The sequence below is a fragment of the Phacochoerus africanus genome, chromosome 1, assembly GCF_016906955.1.
Source record: "Phacochoerus africanus isolate WHEZ1 chromosome 1, ROS_Pafr_v1, whole genome shotgun sequence".
In the NCBI taxonomy this organism is placed as follows: domain Eukaryota; kingdom Metazoa; phylum Chordata; class Mammalia; order Artiodactyla; family Suidae; genus Phacochoerus; species Phacochoerus africanus.
In genome coordinates this window covers 120,320,308-120,339,368 of record NC_062544.1, presented here as the reverse complement: position 1 = coordinate 120,339,368, position 19,061 = coordinate 120,320,308, and the positions used below count along the sequence as shown (strand labels likewise).

The 19,061-nt window shown below is 42.6% G+C and overlaps 2 protein-coding genes across 9 annotated transcripts; both read right to left on the bottom strand.

Annotated features, from left to right (window-relative positions):
* Positions 1–3,823: 3,823 nt before the first annotated feature.
* On the bottom strand, positions 3,824–4,339 carry HTD2 (hydroxyacyl-thioester dehydratase type 2). The gene has a single exon (XM_047777984.1). The coding sequence runs from the start codon at positions 4,337–4,339 to the stop codon at positions 3,824–3,826; it is 516 nt and encodes a 171-aa protein (XP_047633940.1).
* On the bottom strand, positions 3,924–14,141 carry RPP14 (ribonuclease P/MRP subunit p14). 8 transcript variants are annotated; one of them, XM_047778025.1, is made up of 8 exons: positions 13,842–14,141; positions 13,687–13,744; positions 12,381–12,437; positions 10,318–10,436; positions 10,145–10,229; positions 5,434–5,510; positions 4,939–5,017; positions 3,924–4,506 (listed from the first exon to the last, which is right to left on the bottom strand). In XM_047778025.1, the coding sequence occupies exons 4-8, from the start codon at positions 10,392–10,394 to the stop codon at positions 4,450–4,452; spliced, it is 375 nt and encodes a 124-aa protein (XP_047633981.1). In that variant the 5' UTR covers positions 10,395–10,436; positions 12,381–12,437; positions 13,687–13,744; positions 13,842–14,141; the 3' UTR covers positions 3,924–4,449. The 8 variants fall into 8 exon arrangements, with proteins under 8 accessions (XP_047633981.1, XP_047634001.1, XP_047633954.1 ...); XM_047778045.1 differs by lacking the exon at positions 13,687–13,744 and adding an exon at positions 13,206–13,268; XM_047777998.1 differs by having other exon boundaries at positions 13,687–14,141.
* Positions 14,142–19,061: the final 4,920 nt, after the last annotated feature.

The window sequence follows — 19,061 nt, the reverse complement described above, 5'->3', positions numbered from 1 at the left end:
AATTAGTTTTAATGAGAATGCCTCTAGACCTGACAACTGCTCTATAAATCAGGTCATAGAAGCGTGTGGAAAAACTGAGTACTTCCTAAGCAGCATCACCTCCCATCTCAAAATGATTTTCTTTCTTTAAATATTCATGAGGTGGATTAAAAAAAAAAATTCAACTCTTGCTTCCTTTACATGTTATTTTCCATCACATCACAGAGGAATTTTGCTCAGGGTTTATAAGGTCACATGAACTGTAGTCCAGCTAAGAGCCACCCTAGAAACTGACTATGGCCTAGAAATTGACTGCAGAGCCTCCTATTAATCCTGTAGTGTTTATGTAGTGTCTACATTTGTCTTCAGCGTTCTTATGATTTTGCTCAAATCCATAATTTCTTTAAAGATGTTGAGAATTCTAGTCTCTGCTGTTATTGTAAGCCTAATGAAGAAAAGCCAAGAACAAAGGAAATAAAACATCTGGGACCCTGGAGATACTAAAGTGCAGCCCAAGAGCAATTCCACAGCTCTCATATTCTGTTCAGATACAGTCAGTTAATAAATGATGCCAGCACATGGGGCACTCGGAGTGGCACAGTTGCACAAAGTGACTGTCAACCTTTGGTAGAGTATGTTTTAATATAAAAACTTAAGATATAACTTAATAGCCATTTTCTTTGGGAGTAAATTGGTCTCAATCATACTCTAGGAACTTAAAGGAAAAATGACTAATAATTCAGCACAAAATGAAAACTTGTGGTTACTTAAGCGGTATCAATGTGCATTCAGCAGTTTCTTCTTTTTCTAGATGAATACACAAGATGAAAGGTGGCTGTGGTGAGGATTCCTCCCTGTTGCTACTTTATTTACTGCTCAGAAAAAGAAATGAGTGGCATTTCAGCAATATGGAAATGTTTCTAATAGAATATAAAAATCTGTTAAGCAATTTTCCAGTACATTAGGCTGAAACTACTTAAGATGGGTATATATGTCTTGACAATCAAACACTGTATAAATTGCTGTCTTATAATGCCCCTATGTGGAAAGTGCTTGTACAATTTGGCCTGCTATTTTAGTCAGTACTTTTGTATTCACTTCCACTTGTGACCCAGTACTGTCTCAATTACCTGGGAGAGAATTTCCTAACTTGACGGCCACCCATACTTTGATGAGAAGTCATTTTTTTCTGGCAGCTTATATAGAGTTCAAAATGGAAAAGACAACCAGCTCGTTTTTGTCATAGCCAGCTTTAACAAAGCACAAGTGGTTTGAGAATCTTGGCCATGAGTACAAGTCATTATTTACAAGAAGTAACCCTAACTTCTTCCCCACTTCTTTATTACAAATTTTTACTGATTTACAAAGATCAAAGAAGACCATGACACTTAGGGAGCACTTTAAAAAAAATGAAAACACAGGAGAAGCTACTTTTAAGTTACACAGTATCCATCAGCTATCCCGCCACATCTCACACATGCCCCTCCCCACCATACTAGGCTGGCACATAATTTTTTATCTTTAGGATAATCCTTTCAGTAATTCTGCTCTGAAGACAATCACTGAATGTAAAAAAAAAAGTATAGGTGATAGGTATGGGTGGAAGTCATCAAGTTATAGCAAAGAAGAAAACACTGTAGATATAGCAGGGAATAAGATCTAGAACACTCTGAATATAAAAAGAATTATATAGAATGATGGCTCCAGATACTTTCATGCCACATAACAAGATACAATTATAGAAACTGACAGTGCTCCAATAATGGGGATATTTTAAGAGCCACAGGGTGATGGAAAAAAGACGAAAAAAGAAATGCTCTGGAGCTGGGCAGGCCCAACTGAATCCTAGACCTACTGCATACTAGCTGTAAGCTTGGGCAAGCCATACAGCATTAGTCTATTTCCTTGCCTATAAAATGGAACGCTAACTTCATAAAACTGTTTCAAGGATCAGAGTTAATGCAGAAAATTGGCTCATCATTGAAAAAATGGTAGGTTATCAACAATCGCATCACTACAAACTTCAGCACTGCTGTCAACACCCAGAGGGTAAGGTCTGTAGGTACACTGTCTTGGCTTCCAGTCCGTATTTTGTGCCTCAAATCCCTCATTCTGTTTTTCAATGTCTTATCAAATTTTTGGCATGTGTAGCATTTCACCTATAAATACACACCTTCTTCAGGTGGGCTGGAATCTGTATATCCATCCATTCTAAAACTCCTGATAATGGCATCCTTGCTTCTCATGCTGATTTGGGCATTTTCATCTTACTGTCACAAAAGAGAGTTTGGATTAAACAGTTTAAATTACTCTATTTATATGTATCACTACCCTCTAGTTAGTAGAATCATTCTTTCTAGTAATCTGATCGCCTTGAGATTAAAAAATAAATTAAAAATCTAGCTACTGATCTACTAGCAGGAGGAAATATGAGTTGATGCAACCAAAGTTGATCTTACCTTCTTGAACAAAAGTATCTAGCTCTGGTCTGAGCCACCATCTAAGGCCATGGAGCACAGGTGGACCATGTGTATGTTCTATTATAGACTCTTTTCTTAAAAGTGTTGACTATGTTAGGGTGACCAATTTGTAACATTAGGCACACATACCCTTTAGCACCCCTCAACTCTTAGGAACTTGGCCTCCACAGTATCCCCGAAAATTTTTAAATAGTTTTTAATAACAAGCATATATTATTTATATAATGGGGGGCACCCTACAATATTTTCAAGGAGAGAAAACAGAGATTAGTAAAATAGAAATTTTGCATTCAAGATCTATTCCAAGTTTCGAAAACCAACAGAGATTGGCTGACATCCTGATACTGTTCTGTTATCTAACTTTTGGCCAGTTTAGCTTCAAACTCAGGAAAAATCTCTAACCTTATTTTTACAAGAGAATGGGCTCAGCCTTGTGCTTAACTACTTATATCTGTCATCTCTAACAATCTTGTGTGGTGGGTTTTGTTATCCCTGTTTTATAAATGAGACCAAGAGTTTACCCAACAGAATCCAAAGATGCACGTGAGCCTTCCAATAACATGAAAACTACCTGAAGGGCAAGTTGACACTGAAGGTTGAACAAGATGCCATCTTACTATAAAATGTAACAAAACCCTAACCCTCTCTAACCCAGAAACTGCTGAAGAACAGGATCTAAGAATATTTATTGGTAAAAGGTGTTCAAAGATGACCCATCTTCTATCATTGCCTTCAATAATTAAATGCTAGCTAATTATAAATTCCATGAGAAACTTATTCTACACAGATATTGGTATGTATGTGTCATCCAAATACAAATCTAACTAGGTTTGAAATCCTAAAAGTAGAACAGTGAGTTAACTTTGAGTTAAATGATAATCTTCCCAACATTTCTTCCAATTTAAAAAACTTAGATAGATAAATATACCTAAGTCTGGGAGTTCCTGTTGTGGCTCGCTGGTTAAGGAATCTGACTAAGAACCATGAGGTTTCGGGTTCAATCCCTGGCCTTGCTCCCTGGGGTAAGGATCTGGCGTTGCCGTGAGCTGTGGTGTAAGCTGCAGATGCGGCTCGGATCCCAAGTTGCTGTGGCTCTGGCGTAGGCCAGCGGCTACAGCTCCAGTTCGACCCCCAGCCTGGGAACCTCCATATGCCACAGAAGCGGCCCCAGAAATGGCAAACACACCAAAAAAAAAAAAGAAACAAAAAACCTAAGTCTGTGTGATACCTGCTCCCCTCCCCCAATAAGGGTTTCTGGATCTATCAGCCCTTCTGTGATGAAGATTTGCAATTTCTGTTTTCTTCAGAGGCTCTTCAATAGTAGTAACACTGATGCCTGACCCTGCATCTTTAAAAATATTATTTCAGGATTTAGGAGCTTCTGGGACCATAACTTTAACCCAGCCTTCCATAACGGTTTTTTTACTTTCTAGTACAAAACATGACACTGCAATAACAGCAATGAACCGCTTAAGCTTTTTCACTTCTGCAGAAGCTAAAACAACTTCCCCAACATATAAAGGGGCTGGAAAGTTAATTTCCTGGGAAAGAAATATACAGCCTGGCCCTGGCATTTTAGTACCCAAAAGAGCTGAAATAAGTCCATTGATCAAAACTCCATGTACAATTGTCTTTCCAAATCTGGTGTGTTTTGCAAAATCTTCATCTAAATGCAAAGGATTGACATCCCCTGTTAATTCTGAGAAGGCAGCCACGTCCCTCTGTGTGAAGGCCCTGCTGAGTTCAGCCCGGTCTCCCACTCTGATGTGCATGTGCTGTGAGTGCATCCTGTTCAGTGCCAACCAATTCAGGCAGATTCCTCTCTGAAGCCTACCCCACCAAAGGCAATGGCTGGAAATGACTGGGAGCATCTTCAGCATCCTCAGATTCCAACAACCAGGAGCTTTTAGGCTGCTTCAGTCTTCAAATATTATGCTGGCAACAAAAATCTCTTTTGAAAGCGAGGAAGAGTTCTGAAATTGAAGACTATTCAATCCAATACTAGTTCCCTACTATTACCAGATAATGCAAGGAGAAATGGAGAAACCTGTAAGAGAAAGAAAAAAGTTTAAGGCCTTATCAGGAAATTGCATTGAAACATAGGACAATGCAGAAACATGCCCCGTTTTGTAGGATAGGCCAAACTGATGCAGTAGCATTTCAGAAAGCATCCTGAGAGCTAGCCTAAGATAAACAAGAGATCGTGATAAGCTCCGAAAGAGCATTCCAATACATTAGGTAGTATGCATCAAGCAATAAATGAAGACTTCCATAATGTAAGAGTTTCAACTTTTATTCCAAAACATCTCCCATACAATCCAAAATCTAAATGCTTTGTTTTACCCTTTCATAAATAATGAAGTGCTAGATTTTTCCCTCCTAGCTAAATGATTTATGCAAGCACAAAAATGGGACACATATTAGGTAATTTGATCTCCTACTCAGTCTCACTTGGAACATGTGAAGGAACTGTCTTTACCTGAATCACTCTGAAAGCACATTTCTTGCCTTTATAGGATCCCAACAGAGTCAAAGAGCTCCACAATTTGACAAGACCACTATGGAGAGATAGAGAAAACATAAGTAAAGATTCATCTCTGCCAATATCTCCCTAGTGCTTTTGTTTGTGATAGTCCAGAAAGTAGTTTCTAACAGAAAAATCTAAATGAGAAAACTTAAAAAAATAAAAGCATAGTATGTTAAAGGCGGACAATTTGGAATGTTTCCGAAAATATACATTTCTAAGTTTGCAACCGTGACTATCAGCTGGAAAACACTACTGTTGTAAACCAATCACAGGTATGGGCCTCTAAAGCGTAAGTTCCTGGTGAACCAAAGTTCATATTCTTCCCAATTTAAACTTCCAAAAGCTGCTTGGAGTTCACAATGACAAAACTTTTCTCATTCTCAGAAGAGAGTATTTTGCTCTACTTCTCCATCCATCAAACTAGAAATGTTCCACTGTCTGTCATACCTGCTACATATTCTCAAGATGGCTGACAAGCTCTTCTCTTCGTAGGTCAGAATGTCCAAGGGTAAGGCAGCATCAACCTAAGTATGCAATAATGCTGTTAGCAGCCTATTATCATTATTATTCTTTTTTTTTTTTTGTCTTTTTGCCTTTTCTAGGGATGCACCCACAGCATATGGAGGTTCCCAGGTTAGGGGTCTAATCAGAGCTGTAGCCACCAGCCTACGCCAGAGCCACAGCCAATGTGGGATCTGAGCAAAGTCTGCGACCCACACCACAGCTCACAGCAACACCAGATCCTTAACCCACTGAGCAAGGGTAGGGATCGCACCCGCAACCTCATGGTTCCTAGTCAGATTCGTTAACCACTGAGCCATGACGGGAACTCCAGTACTGGCCTGATTTTTTACAACCCCCCCTCCTGGAACGCTCTTCCTAAACCTTTTCATATTGCTAATGACTCTTTTTCCTTCTCAAGTCTTCCTTTAAATTGTTCCTTCCCTGACCCCCAAGATTAAGCTCAATTGCTTGCTATGCTCTTTCATTTACTGGACCCACATAATTCCTCTTTCATAATACTTATAGTTCATGCCATTAATTGTTCAACATAGTTTCCTACTAAAATAAGCAAGACCATTAGTCTATGAGGCAGAGGCCATGTCTGTTTAAACTATATCCCCAGGAACCAGGTTTTATATTTGACATATAGAAGGTCCATAGATTTTCTTCTTATACCTTTTGTTTGAAAACTTAAGTCATATGAGATTGCAAAGAAATATATAGAGGAGTTCCCACTGTGGTGCAGTGGAAACAAACACGACTAGGATCCATGAGGATGCAGGTTCAATCCCTGGCCTCGCTTGGTGGGTTAAGGATCCGGTGTTGCTGTGAGCTGTGGTGTAGGCTGTAGCTCCAATTTGACTCCTAGCCTGGGAACCTCCATATGCCTCAGATGTGGCCCTAAAAAGCAAAAAAAAAAGAGAGAAATATATAGGAAGATCCCATGTACCCCTTCACTCAGCTTCCCCTAATGAAATCATCTTACATAACAACAGTACAATATCAAAACCAGAAAATTGAAATTGATCAACCAGAATTTACTCAGATTTTGCCAGTTATACATTTGTTTACATGTGTATGTGTGTAGTTCTTTTTATTATTCCACACAGATAGTTTTATGTAACCACTACCTCAATCATGATAAAGAGCTATATATCACAAGGCTCTCTCCCTCTATCCCCTTATAGCCATAACTACCACCCCATCTCCAAACCCAGGCAAATGCTAACCTTTTTTTTTTTTTTTTGCTTTTTAGGGCTGCACCCATGGCATATGGAGGTTCCCAGGCTAGGGATCAAATAGGAGCTACAGCTGCCAGCCTACACCACAGCCACAGCAACGCGGGATCTCAGCCGAGTTTGCGACCTACACCACAGCTCAAGGCAAGGCCAGATCCTTAACCCACTTAGTGAGGCCAGGGATAGAACCTGCAACCTCATGGTTCCTAGTCAGATTCGTTTCCACTGGGCCATGATGAGCAAACACTAACATCTATCTAGATTATACAATTACGGTATTTCAAGAGCATTAAATAAATGCAATCTCTCAATCTATTACTTTTTGGTTTTCGCTTTTCACTCAGCATAATTCTCTGGAGATTCAATTTATCATGTGTGTATCTTTTTCATTGTTGACTATATTCCACAGTATGAATGTACCATAGTTTAATTATTCACCTACTGAAGGACACCTGGCTTATTTCTACTTCAGGGCCCTTACTAATAAAGTTGCTATGAATATTTGCGTACAAGTTTTTAAGAGAACGTAAACTTTCATTTCTCTGGGGTAAACATCCAAGCTTGCGATTGCTGGGTTGTATGGTAATTTAAAAAAACTACTATAGGAGTTCCCTTCATGGCTCAGTTGTTAACAAACCTGACTAGGATCCATGAGGTTGTGGGTTCAATCCCTGACCTCACTCAGTGGGTTAGGGATCTGGTGGTGACATGAGCTGTGGTGTAGGTCACAAAAGGAGCTCAGATCCAGCTTTGCTGTGGCTATGGTGTAGGCAGCTGTAGCTGATTCAACCCTAGCCTGGGAACCTCCATATGCCACGGGTGCAGCCCTAAAAAGCAAAAAAATTAAAAAAAAAAAATAAAAGAACTACTATAGGAGTTCTTGCTATGGTGCAGTGGGTTAAGAATCCAACTGCAGTGGCTTGGGTAGCTGCAGAGGTACAGGTTCAATCCCTGACCCAAGAACTTCTATATGCTTCAGGTGCAGCCAAGAAAAGGGGAAAAAACAAACAACCAACCTACTATAGTTTTTGAAAGGAAACTGCCAAACTGTGTTCCAAAGTGGCTGTACCATTTTACATGCTTACCAGCAATGTATGAGCAAACCAGTTTCTCTGTATCTTTACCAGCACTTAATGTTCACTATTTTTCATTCAGTCATTCTGCTAAGTGTGTAGTAACGTCTCATTTATTTTCATTGCATTTTCGCATTTCCCTAATGGCTAATGATGTTGAACATTTTTCTGTACATATGTTTCTTTGCCAAATGCACATCTTTTTAGTAAAATTTTCCTATCTTTTGCCTTTTTTTTTTTTTTTTGGGCTTCAGCCCCGGCATATGGAAGTTCTGGCTAGGGAATGAATTGGAGCTTCAGCTGCCCACAATGCCAGATCCAAGCCTTGTCTGTGACCTACACCACAGCTCATGGCACGCTGGATCCTTAATCCACTAAGTGAGGCCAGGGATTGAACCTAAAACCTCATGGATGCTAGTCAGGTTTTTAACCTGCTGAGCCACAATGGGAACTTCCTCTTTTGCCCATTTTCTAATAGAAGTGTTTTGAGTATTTTTTCACTATTGAGTTTTAAGAGAACTTTATTATTTTTAGATTAGTCCTTTGCCAGATATGTGGTTTGCAAATAACTTTTCCTAGTCCATAATTTGTTTTTTCACCTTTTTGTCCTTTTTTTAGGGCCACACCCAAGGCATCTGGAGGTTCCCAGGCTAGGGGTCAAATCGGAGCCATAGCTGCTGGCCTACGCCAGAGCCACAGCAACACCAGATCCGAGCTGCATCCGTGACCTACACCCCACAGCTCATGGCAACGCCAGATCCTTAACCCACTGATTGAGGCCAGGGATCAAACCTGCAACCTCGTGGTTCCTAGTTGGATTCGTTTCCGCTATACCATGACGGGAACTCTCATAATTTGCTTTTTCATTCTCTCTCTCTTTTTTTTTTGGTCATTCCCCTGACATGTGGAAATTCCTGGGCCAGGGATTGAAGCAAGCCATAGCAGTGACCCAAGTTCCTACGGTGACAATGCTTAATGCCTAACCTGCTGCACAAGGGAAATCCCTGATTTTTCATTCTCTTTTTTCACTTCTTTTTTTTAAGGGCCACACCTGCAGCATATGGAAGTCCCCAGGCTAGAGGCTGAATCAGAGCTACAGCTGCCAGACTATACCACAGCCACAGCAACGCGAGATCGAAGCCACACCTGCAACCTACACTGCAGCTCATGGCAATCCTTAACCTGGATCCTTACCCCACTGAGCGAGGGCAGGAATGGAACCCCATCCTCATAGATATTAGTTGGGTTCATTATCACTGAGCCACAACGGGAACTCCAGTTTTTTCATTCTCTTGACCAAGTCTTTTGCAGAGAAAAGTTTTTAGTTTTGCTGAATGTTTGACAGATTTTAATTTGATAGAATATATGAAATAATTTCCTGAGAATTATCTGTCTTTGTTCTCTCTCAAAACTTGTATTTGTTTTCAAGTGAATGCTAAAGTGGGACTACTCAAAGTGTTGGCCTGTGATTAGATAAGGAGCTGCACCGGAATGGAAATCAACATTAGTGAGCACACTGTTTAGTTCAGGTCAGGTTTTTTTTTTCTTTTCTCTTTTTTAGGGCTGCACCTGTGGCATATGGAAATTCCCAGGCTAGGGGTGTAGGGTTGAATTGGAGCTACAGCTGCTGGCCTACACAACAGCCACGGAAACACAGGATCCGAGCTTCATCTGCAACCTACACCACAGCTCACAGAAACACCGATTCCCAACCCACTGAGCGAAGCCAGGGAGCCAGCTTGCATCCTCATGGATACTAGTTGGATTCGTTTCCACTGTACCACAACTCAGTTTTTTTTCATTGGAGACTTTCTCTGTAAAGGAAGTGGTATGCTCACTTACATTCTGGTATAAGAAACAGATCCTCACAATGAGGGGGGGGGGAAATTTGGCGGGTTGCTAGTCTGTAACAGAAGGCATATTAGAACAAACCTACCTAAAACTCATCACTTCTGAAAGTCTGCTTCTGCAATTTCAAATGTGGTTTTAAAAGTTTTAAAGCAGGGAGTTCCCGTCATGGCGCAGTGGTTAACGAATCCGACTAGGAACCATGGGGTTGCGGGTTCGGTCCCTGCCCTTGCTCAGTGGGTTACCGATCCGGCGTTGCTGTGAGCTGTGGTGTAGGTTGCAGACGCGGCTCGGATCCTGCGTTGCTGTGGCTCTGGCGTAGGCCGGTGGCTATGGCTCTGATTCGACCCCTAGCCTGGGAAACCTCCACATGCCGCAGGGGCGGCCCAAGAAATAGCAAAAAAAAAAAAAAAGTTTTAAAGCAATGTTTGAAAAAATGTTCTTTCAGTATGTCTTACAAAGATCTTAGGAATGTTCAGACTACTGAGTCCATACCTCCCCAAACAGGTCCTTCAGGGCTGAAATAAGCAGCTGTTTGAACTGTGCAGCATTCAGTCCAACCCCACGATCTTGAAATTCTCTGAAAAAACATTAAAAAGAAAAAAATGCATTCTTGCTATTCAGATTCATTGAAAATACAAAATAGAACTTAGAGGACATGAACTTACAGCCGGACTTTCATGTAGTGGTGCTCAGAGGGATTTTTGTAAACTATTCTTTCATATGTGGCAGCTGGGGCTGGCATCTTTTCCAGTACTGATCACACCAACATTAAGAGTCAAGAGGGCTAGAAATTACCAAGATACAAGATATTTTTCAATTTTTTAATGAGAATTTAACCTATTTTGTTTTTATTTTATTTTTTTTGCTTTTTAGGGCCACACCCATGCATATGGAGGTTCCCAGGCTAGGGGTCTAATCAGAGCTGTAGCTGCCGGCCTACACCAGAGCCACAGCCACGTGGGATACGAGCTGCATCTGTGACCTACATCATAGCTCACAGCAACACCAGATCCTTAACCCACTGAGTGAGGCCAGGGATCAAAACCAAAACCTCATGGTTCCTAGTTGGATTTGTTAACCACTGAGCCATAACAGGAACTCCTGTATTTTATTTTTAAAAAGAACTCCCAGTACAATAACCCATCTAATTCTGGTCAAACTGATGTTACCATATAGATACAAAGGAAGTTTCTATATTTTATATGCCAGACTACTGTACTCTTACTTAAATCCCAGCAAACATTTTCCCACACTGAGTACCCAACTTTGTGCTAAATATGGCACATGCCTTAGGGCCCATCTTCACAATGATCCCATGAGGTAAAAGCTATTAATATCCCCATTTTTGAGAAGAGTACAATGAGGTTCGCAAAGACAGGTCACACCTCCCCAAAGGAACAGAAGAGATTCCAACCACTCCAGAGCCCTGAGACCACTCTAGTATGACAGCTCTTAAAGGAAAAGAAAAAAAAAAAAAAGGCATAAAGGAGTAAAATCTGAGTCCTCTTCCTGTTTACACTCAGTCAACACAGAACATGAACAGAATGAAGGGTAGATTTCTGCTGCCCTGCCCCCATGCTGGATCTGCCTATTCTCTCAGTCCAGAGGCCAGGCCTGCATAGGGCTATCTGTCAGCCTTGTGAAGACAGAGATTAAACAGCAAAGGTCTTAAAGGAATTCCTGGAATGGGCACTCAAGCCATTCCCAATAGATCTGGAACTTGGAAGAGCTCAGTACATGCTGTTCCCCCTGAAGAGAACCCCTATCCTGGGTTCCTCACCCACCTCACTCCACTCTGGATAGCTCCTACTCATCCTTCAAATGCCAGCTTAAAGTTCACCTCTTCTAGGAACATCACTTCTTCGGAGAGCCCTTCTCTGACACCTTGCTGTAAGTTAGGCTCCCTTGGTATGTCATCTCTTAACATTGTCTTTGTTTAATATCTGGTTCCCCCAACTAAAGGGACAGGAAATTGAAGCCTATCCAAGGAAAGGAACTTTTCCAAGGTCACATAGCTGTAGACCAGCATTCACAAAAACCTCTCTGGCCCCAGTTCCAACCACTCCCAGAAGACAACCTCAAGAGAAAATGAGAAGTCAAGGTCAAAGCCACTACATCCAACCACCTATTCAACAAATATGAGTATTTCCTGAGTCTGGCACAGAGTATTCAACAAACACTTATTGAATACATGACTGATTAAATGGTGGTAGCATTCAAGAGTGTCTCATTTCTCTTTTCTTTTTCCATCGCGCCCACAGCATATGTAGTTCCTGGGCCAGGGATCAAATCTGAGATGCAGCTACAGCAATGCTGGATCCTTGACCTACTTTGCCACAGTGGGAACTCCTGTTTCAGGACTGCAGTAGTTCACGGTGCTGCTCCCTTCTCAATCACTACAATCTCCCCTGACTGGAAGGGCAGGGAGGACAGTATCCTCAATCATTTCATTCATTGCCTGGCACACAATAGGTGTTTATTAAGCATTACTGTTTGCCTTAGTGGAGGTGGCTGCCTGAGGTAGAGTGAGATTGGGCCTGGGGCTTAGGATGCCAATAACAAAGAAGACTTAAGGAGTATTCTGGAAATGGATAGTGGTTATAGTTGTACAACTATGTGACTATACTTCTTGCCAATGAAGTGTATATTTAGAAATAGTAAATTTTTCACTATGTTTATTTTATATTAAAAAAAAAACTGTAGGAGCAAGTGTTTATTGAGCACTCACCTCTGACAGGCCTGGGTCTCAGAGTGACAGCACCGCCCTCTGCAGGTTGTCCTGAAACTAAAGGAGATGATGCCTGGGAAGCCCTCCCTACAGCCCAGTATTCATTCACCAGGCTCACTGGGAAAATGTGAACACTTCTAAGTGGCTGTCATTATCATCATCTCTGAAGCCGGCCTTTTTGATGGCTGCAAGGATGCTCATTACCTTATCTATTAGCAGTAGATGTCCCTGCTTCCCTCCCTAATCTAACCGGGTGACCCTATTAAAACCTTAATAAGCCCCTTTCCTCAAGGCTTGAAGCCTTGAGTAAAGCCAAAGTCTTTACATCTAAGGTCCAACCTGATCTGTATCATTGCTTCCTCCCATCCCTCTGACCTCCTGTCCTACCACTCTCCTCTGCTCAGTCTCTTCTACCACACAGGCCTCCTAGCTCTTTCCCTCCCAGCTTTTCCACTCGGTGAAAATACTCTTCCTCCAGACAGCCACATGGTTCATTCCCTTGCCTCCTCCATAGCTTTACTCAATTTCACCCCTCAATGTGTTCCAGTGGCATTTCTATCAAATGTCTCCCCCCCACGCCCCTGCTCTATTTTTTCCTCAGACCATACACCACTCTATGCAGGTACACAGAACATAACTATGAAATCAACTTATTTTTTGGAGGGGTGGGGTGCGTTGGCGGCGAAGGGTTAGTTCTGGGATCGAACCACCCCATAGCAGTGACAACACCAGATCCTTAACCCGCTGAGCCACCAGGAAACTCTGAAATTCTTTAATTCTTCTCTGCACTCCGCCCCGCTCCTCCCCCTCCCACCCCGGCCTTACCAGAATGTACAATCCAAAGAGAAACAGGCATCTTTCCCTTGTTTTCTGCTGTTTCCCAGGAGGCTAAAACAGTGCGTCACATACAGTAGGCACTCAGTATGTAATTACAGGACATAAACGATATAAAAATTTTAGAAAGCTCGGTCCTCTACTGTTTGGAGATTAAATTGTTAAGCTATCAGCCACTTAGGCTGGTGTTTTGTTTTGTTTTGCTTTTTAGAGTTGCACCTAAGGCATATGGAGGTTCCAGGTTAGGGATCGAATGGAAGCTAGGGCTGCCAGCCTTACACCACAGCCACAGGAACGCAGTATCCTTAACCCACTCACTGAGCGAGGCCAGGGATCGAACCAGCAACATAATGGTTACTAGTCGGATTCGTTTCCACGCTGCCACAACAGTGGAACTCGACACCTGAATTGTTTTAAACAATAAGTAAAGCAGGCTTTTTTCAATGACCGTCGGCGTCGACTGAGCGCCCACCTGGGGCCGAGTGCATGCCCCCTGCACATGTGGTCCCGTTCAATCCTCTCGCCGCCCTCTGCAAAAAAGACCACGTTGTACAAAAGCCCAAGGTGATTCTCAGCACCGCCTCGCCTTCGGCCTGGGGCGCTGAGCGACCTGAGCTGTATAGGTACCTCAGGCGTCTCCGCGCTGCCGGCCGTCGCTCCCGCCTTGCGCGTGCCTTCCTGGCGCGCGCATCCACGCGTCACCAGCGCGGCCAACTAAATCCACTGCCGGAAAACAGCCACGCTACTACGTACTTCCGTCTACCTGCTCTCCGAGAGATTAGCCTGACTCCTATTCACTGCAAGAATCCCTCAAGGCTTGGAACCTCTCGGCAGAGGCTGGAGCCTAAGCACGAACTAGAAAACTCCGGGGTCTTTACGTTTGGCTTCTGTCTGCCCCGACCCCGGATGCGTGACGGCTCGGGCGGATATGACGTCACAGCGCGGCGTTTTCCCGACGGACCCAGGCGTGACTCGGGATCTGAGGCTCGCCAGGCTTAGCGCCCTCTCTTGCCCACTCAGCCTCTGGTGCGGAAAGCCGTGTGTGAAATTAGAGTAAGGGACTGAGGGCGTATTCAGACTGAGAGCTTGTTTCGTAGTCATTCATTTACTCAGGTATTCATTCGTTCAGAAAAATTGTATCTAGCATTTCTTCTGCTGAGCATCTCCTATGTAAAGTATTCCCCAAGGGCAAGACCCGTTCTCAGTGTCTCTTTTGGCTCCTAGCACATAGTAGTTTTTCTGTCTGGATTGACATGAAAAGTCCCAGATAGCCCTATTTCCAAATCTAAGACAATAGTTTCATGTATTCGTTTATTAAATAAGTACTTACTGAGCCCGTATTATGTGCTAGATGTTGGAAACAAAAGATAGGGCACTTGTATTCATGAAATAAACAAAACCCCATACAGTGTGGATTAATAATAATAGTAGTATTAATAGCTAATATTAATCAAATGCTTACGTATGCCAGGCACTATTAGCCTTTCAAGCGGCAAGCAGTTGAACTTAGGTTCGGTGGTAACAGCCTCTTCCAGTTAGACATGTGTCTGTGTCTAGGTATGCACATACATACATAGACACATAAGTATAATGTCTAGATGGGTTCCAAGGGGACTGATGGAAGAAGGATTGGACTGTGTGGAGGGTGTAAGAGATCCTCACATTGTTTCAGCATTCGTTTTTGTTTGATTTCTTTTAAAGTGAAGGGCATCATTTTTATAATACTGATAGTAAGTAAAATTTAGGTTCCCAAGAGGGAGTCTTGGACCATACCCTTCTGTATGCCTCTCCTTTCACCATGGAAAAATAGACTTCCTTAAGATGTCACCTCCCACCCCCATCTGCCAAGGTTGGAGAGAGGAGGTAGAAAATGCAATTCTAAAATCGAAGAAAAATCTGAAGACTAAATCTTTCTTCATTAGGTGCAATGCTTAATCTGAACCGAGGTGAAACATTTTGTAGCTTCTGTCCCATTTGCTGTGGATATGCACATTGTATACATCAGAAATATGGATACATTTGCTCATGTAAAGCAGCCCCAGGCCCCACAGGGGTGGGGGTGGGGGGTTATACAACCTATGGTATACATACCATAACAGCCCTCTAAAATCTGAGAATTTCTGGAGTTCTTGCTCTAGCACCACAGATTAAGAATTTGGCATTTTCTCTGCAGTGGGGGTTTGAACCCTGGCCTGCTGCAGTGGGTTGAGGATCAGGTGTTGCCACAGCTGCGGCGCAAGTCGAGTCTGCAGTTTAGATTCAATCCATGGCCCAGGAACTTCCATATGCTCTGGGTGTGGCCAAAAAAAAAAAAATCTGAAAATTTCTTTTTTTTTTAATCTATATTCAAAGATTAACTTTATTTTTTTACTTTTTTTATTACTCAAATGAATTTATCACATCTGTAGTTGTATAATGATCATAACAATCTGATTTCACAGGATTTCCATCCCATAACCCAAGCACATCCCCCCACCCCCCAAACTGTCTCCTCCGAGACCATAAGTTTTTCAATGTCTGTGAGTCAGCATCTGTTCTGCAAAGAAGTTCAGTCTGTCCTTTTTTCAGATTCCACATGCCAGTGAAAGCATTTGATGTTGGTGTCTCATGGTATGGCTGACTTCACTTAGCATGATAATTTCTAGGTCCATCCATGTTGCTAAGAATGCCAGTATTTCATTATTTTTAATGGCTGAGTAATATTCCATTGTGTATATGTACCACAACTTCTTGATCCACTCCTCTGTCCATGGACATTAGGTTGTTTCCATGTCTTGGCTATTGTAAATAGTGCTGCAATGAACATCGGAGTACATGTGTCTTTGCGAGTCGTGGTTTTCTGTGGATCGATGCCCAGGAGTGGGATTGCTGGATCAAATGGTAGTTCTATTTTTAGTTTTCTGAGGAATCTCCATCCTGTTTTCCACAGTGGTTGCACCAATTTACAATCCCAGCAACAGTGTGCTAGGGTTCCTTTTTCTCCACACCCTCTCTAGCACTTATTGTTTGTAGACTTTTTGATGATGGCCATTCTGGCTGGTTTAAGGTGGTACCTCAGAGTGGTTTTGATTTGCATTTCTCTAATAATGAGTGATGTTGAACATCTTTTCATGTGTTTTTTGTCCATCTGTATGTCTTCTTTGGAAAACTGTCTGTTTAGATCTTCTGCCCATTTTTTGATGGGGTGAAAATTTCTGAATTCAATAGCACATCTGGCTTTAAAAGACGTGATAATGGATTGTAGACCTACAGTCACACTCATAGTTGCTCTTCAGTGACAGTTACCCAGTCCCAGCCAGCACTGACTTTGGATCATTTTTTATTGTTAACTTAGTGCCACTTTCTTTCCCTAAGAATCCTTTCTTCTCCTCTCATTCCCTGCTGGAGCTTGGCAGCCTTCTAGGTGTGCCCTGAGGTTCCTAGTCATTTAACCCCTTGAGGGTTTAGAGGCCAAAGATGCAGAAACCAAGGAAAGAATGATTCCTCCAGGACCTGAGAGACAGGGACTGTCCTGTTGCTTGAAGAATGTCCGTTCTCTCCCTCTCCCCCTGGCTAGGCTTATGGTCCCACGAGACCTTCATCCCAGTCACAAACACTGGCAACCCCAGGCCCATATCCTGGCGATTTCCAGCTCAGAATGCAACAACACTTGGCCTCAGGGTAGCTGGGGTTACCAGGACAGCAGCCTCCGAACTGCTGCCCTCTGGCCCTGACCATGGCAGGTAATTTGAGGACATTGCCACTGTCCCACCTGTGACCACTCCCACTGCTTTTTTGCTTCCTTTTAGGGAATGGAGGGGTTCTGCAAACATCAACCAATTTGGGAGGGATGAGAAGTGGCTGATGGAAAAGCCCAGTCCATATGGTTAAAAGAGTTTTGTAGGAAGATTTGAAAAATGAAGGATCAGAAGAGTCAGGCTTCCATCTGTTAGGGGAGTGTTGCTGTGTGTGCCTGTGCATATGGTGATGGAGACAGACAGATATTGAAACTGAACATAGCCCTGTGGGGCTCCTGGGAACAAAAGCCTTTATGTGCCCCTCATTTGTCTTTCTTAAGAAATCAGCCTCATTCAGCCACCATGACCTTCCCTGAGTTCCTAGGGTCAGGTTCAGACAGTTGCTGATCAGGGAAGGAAGGGGATGCAAAGACCAGGGAGGAACAGTCAAGAAAAAATAGTACAGCATTTGGGCAGGATCCTGGTTCCCTCTCAAGGGATACACATAATGATGTAGGCATCTTATACACTTAAAAGTTCTATTCCTTATGCTTCTTTAGAAATGAATACTTTAAAACTGAACAGCCTAGAGTCCTTCCTTGTCCTTCTCCCTGACTTCATTGCACCCTAAACACAATCACCCATAAACTAAAGATTAGGCAGCCTGAGCACAATTGCCCGTGGGTTAAAGATTATTAGTACTTGAGGTTTTTCAGGAACTTTCCTATTTTGTTCTAATCTGTGATCAATATGCCCTTTTTACAAGTACAGTTATTCTAGGCAATAACCCAGAAGACCACTATCATGATCATGCCAGATCTCTCTCCAGCTTTGATGACTAAGATTCCCCCAAAGAAAGAAGAATGCATGTTTGTCCCAATCCTGATTCCTATCTGAAAACCCATTTTTCTCCTTTTTACTATAAAACTCCTCACAATTCTTTCTAATGGGGGGCATATTCTTGAAGGCATTAGCCTGCTGTGGCCCCCCCCCCTTGCCTGGCAAAGCAATAAAGCTATTTTTTTTCTCCTTTACTCAAAACTCTGCCTCTGTGTTTCAATTCTGCACTGGCAGATGGAGGCCGAATTCTGACAGCAATAGGAGACAAAGTGATGAAACAGAGATGAGGCAAGAGGTGGGGGAAGTGAGACAGAGAAAGACCTAGAGATTTTTTTCTCCAATGCTCCCAAACCTGCCAAAGAGTATTTCAGCAAACATTTCTGAAACAGACTGGATGAATTGTCACTTTTAGTAAAGACTTCTTGGTCTAATACTGTTGTCTAACCCAAGTTCATGCACCTGATGCACAGTAAGCCACACAAACTGAAACACTGGAATCTGGAGTAGAGAAAGAAAAAAAAAAAAGATGTTACTTTCGGGGTTTCTTGGTGGCAGAGCAGGCCAAGGATCGAGTGTCACTGCTGTGGCTTGGGTTCAATCCCTGGCCTTGGCCTGGGAACTTATACCTGCCCTGGGTGTGGCCAAAAAGAAAAAAAAGATAAGAGTAGAGAAAGGTTTATTGCAGGACCAAGCAAGAAGAACCAGTTGTGCGTGTCCAAAAGACCCAAACTCTCCAAAGGCCTGAAGGGAATGGTTTTTAAATGCACCATCTCGGGTGAGGGCTTCAGCATGCATAACTTTCTTCCATTTGTTTGGTGGTGAAGTAACAGGGTGATGTTTCAGGAATCTTAGTCAACCTTCTGGTTCCAACCAATCTGGGGTCTAGTGCTTGTGCTCAGTGTATAGTCATCCTCCACCTGAGTGGGGGGGTCTTACTTCCATAGAACAACTCAGATATGGGTCAGATTGTTATTTATATTCCTTGAGAAGGAACTAGGACTCTGTTTTATTGCAGAACTATTGTTTCTTGACGGCTTTTCCTTTGTTTCTGCATTCCCTAATTAGTTTGTTCGATCTGCTCTTTGGAACTCAGGGAAGGCCTAAGAGACAAGAAACAGGCTCTTCTCAATTCCTCCGCATCCCCCCCACCACACCCAAATCCACTTTGGATAAACAATATCGATTACAATTTTGGGAGGGAGGAGGGTATCAACGAGGTGAATGAGCCCTTCCAGGGACAGAGTGACACCAGCTCTTGTTAGTAAAGAGGCTACATGGAAGGCAGACACCT

Excerpts from the sequence above, each read along its gene's own strand:
- RPP14 (XM_047777998.1), bottom strand. The coding sequence starts at position 10,394 with ATGCCAGCCCCAGCTGCCACATATGAAAGAATAGTTTACAAAAATCCC. Across the intron at positions 10,230-10,317 it reads CACTACATGAAAGTCCGGCT|AGAATTTCAAGATCGTGGGG; the intron begins GTAAGTTCATGT and ends ATGTTTTTTCAG. Across the intron at positions 4,507-4,938 it reads GTGCTTTCAGAGTGATTCAG|GTTTCTCCATTTCTCCTTGC; the intron begins GTAAAGACAGTT and ends TTTCTCTTACAG.
- HTD2 (XM_047777984.1), bottom strand. The coding sequence starts at position 4,339 with ATGCTGAAGATGCTCCCAGTCATTTCCAGCCATTGCCTTTGGTGGGGT.